Genomic DNA, 738 nt, shown 5'->3' with positions numbered 1-738 from the left:
GGGGCGGGGGGAGGACTGGGAGGGATGCGGAAGTGAGGAGAGAGTGCAAGGCAGAGGTGGAGCAGGGGCCTAGCCCTGGTTCTTCCCCAGCCAGCGTGATCGATGCTCTCGGACCCCTGCCAAGAGACCTTGCATTTCCGTACTAGTCTTATCTTCTTTTTTAAACAGAGAGACAGACAGAGACAGACAAACAGGCAGAGCCGCAGTGCACACGGTGCGTGTGTCGGAGAGGCCGCCGGGAGACTCACCGCAGCTGTACTACGTGAGTGCAGAGGGCTGCAGGTGATGTGACTACTCACTTGCTCGGCTAACAGCTGCCGGTTTTGGATGGAATTATTCCGCAACAACAAGAAAGCGTCCGTTAAACGCCTGGTGGCCATGTCTCACCCTTTGTGACCCCCGCTCAGGGGCACCCCGCCCACTTCGATTCCAGATTTATTCACTTTCTTTCTCTTGGCTTGGCCTAGTGTAGCCCACCCTTCACAGGAGCTTCTCTTGACAAGGCCTCAGGCCTTCAGCCGAGCAGCCGCTGCTTTGCGCTTCGTCTAGGCTCAGAGACCCCTCCCCAAATAACCACCTAGGCTTTCTGATTGTCTGACTCCCCCTACCCAAGGCCTGCCTTCGATCTCTAAGCACTTAAATCCCCCCAATCCTTGCGTTGCTAGCCAACTTCCCAGAGACCCCTCCCCAATCCAACCTTGGATCTACAAGCGTCTAACTCGCCAATCCGGCTCTGGA

General features: G+C 56.6%; 1 protein-coding gene across 4 annotated transcripts in view; it reads right to left on the bottom strand.

Moving 5' to 3' along the window:
- The window catches only part of STX16 (syntaxin 16), a 22,915-nt gene extending 22,535 nt beyond the window's left edge, over positions 1-380 (bottom strand). For 2 of the 4 annotated variants that reach the window (XM_007449458.1, XM_007449459.1), the window contains exon 1: positions 249-380. In XM_007449458.1, coding sequence (XP_007449520.1) covers positions 249-380 — 132 coding nt within the window. The remainder of the gene's footprint in view (positions 1-248) is intronic. The other 2 variants (XM_007449460.1, XM_007449461.1) reach the window with 1 other exon arrangement.
- Between the last annotated feature and the right edge of the window lie 358 nt (positions 381-738).

Source organism: Lipotes vexillifer, unplaced genomic scaffold, assembly GCF_000442215.2.
Source record: "Lipotes vexillifer unplaced genomic scaffold, Lipotes_vexillifer_v1.1 scaffold524, whole genome shotgun sequence".
NCBI lineage: Eukaryota > Metazoa > Chordata > Mammalia > Artiodactyla > Lipotidae > Lipotes > Lipotes vexillifer.
This window is presented reverse-complemented; position numbering and strand designations above follow the sequence as displayed.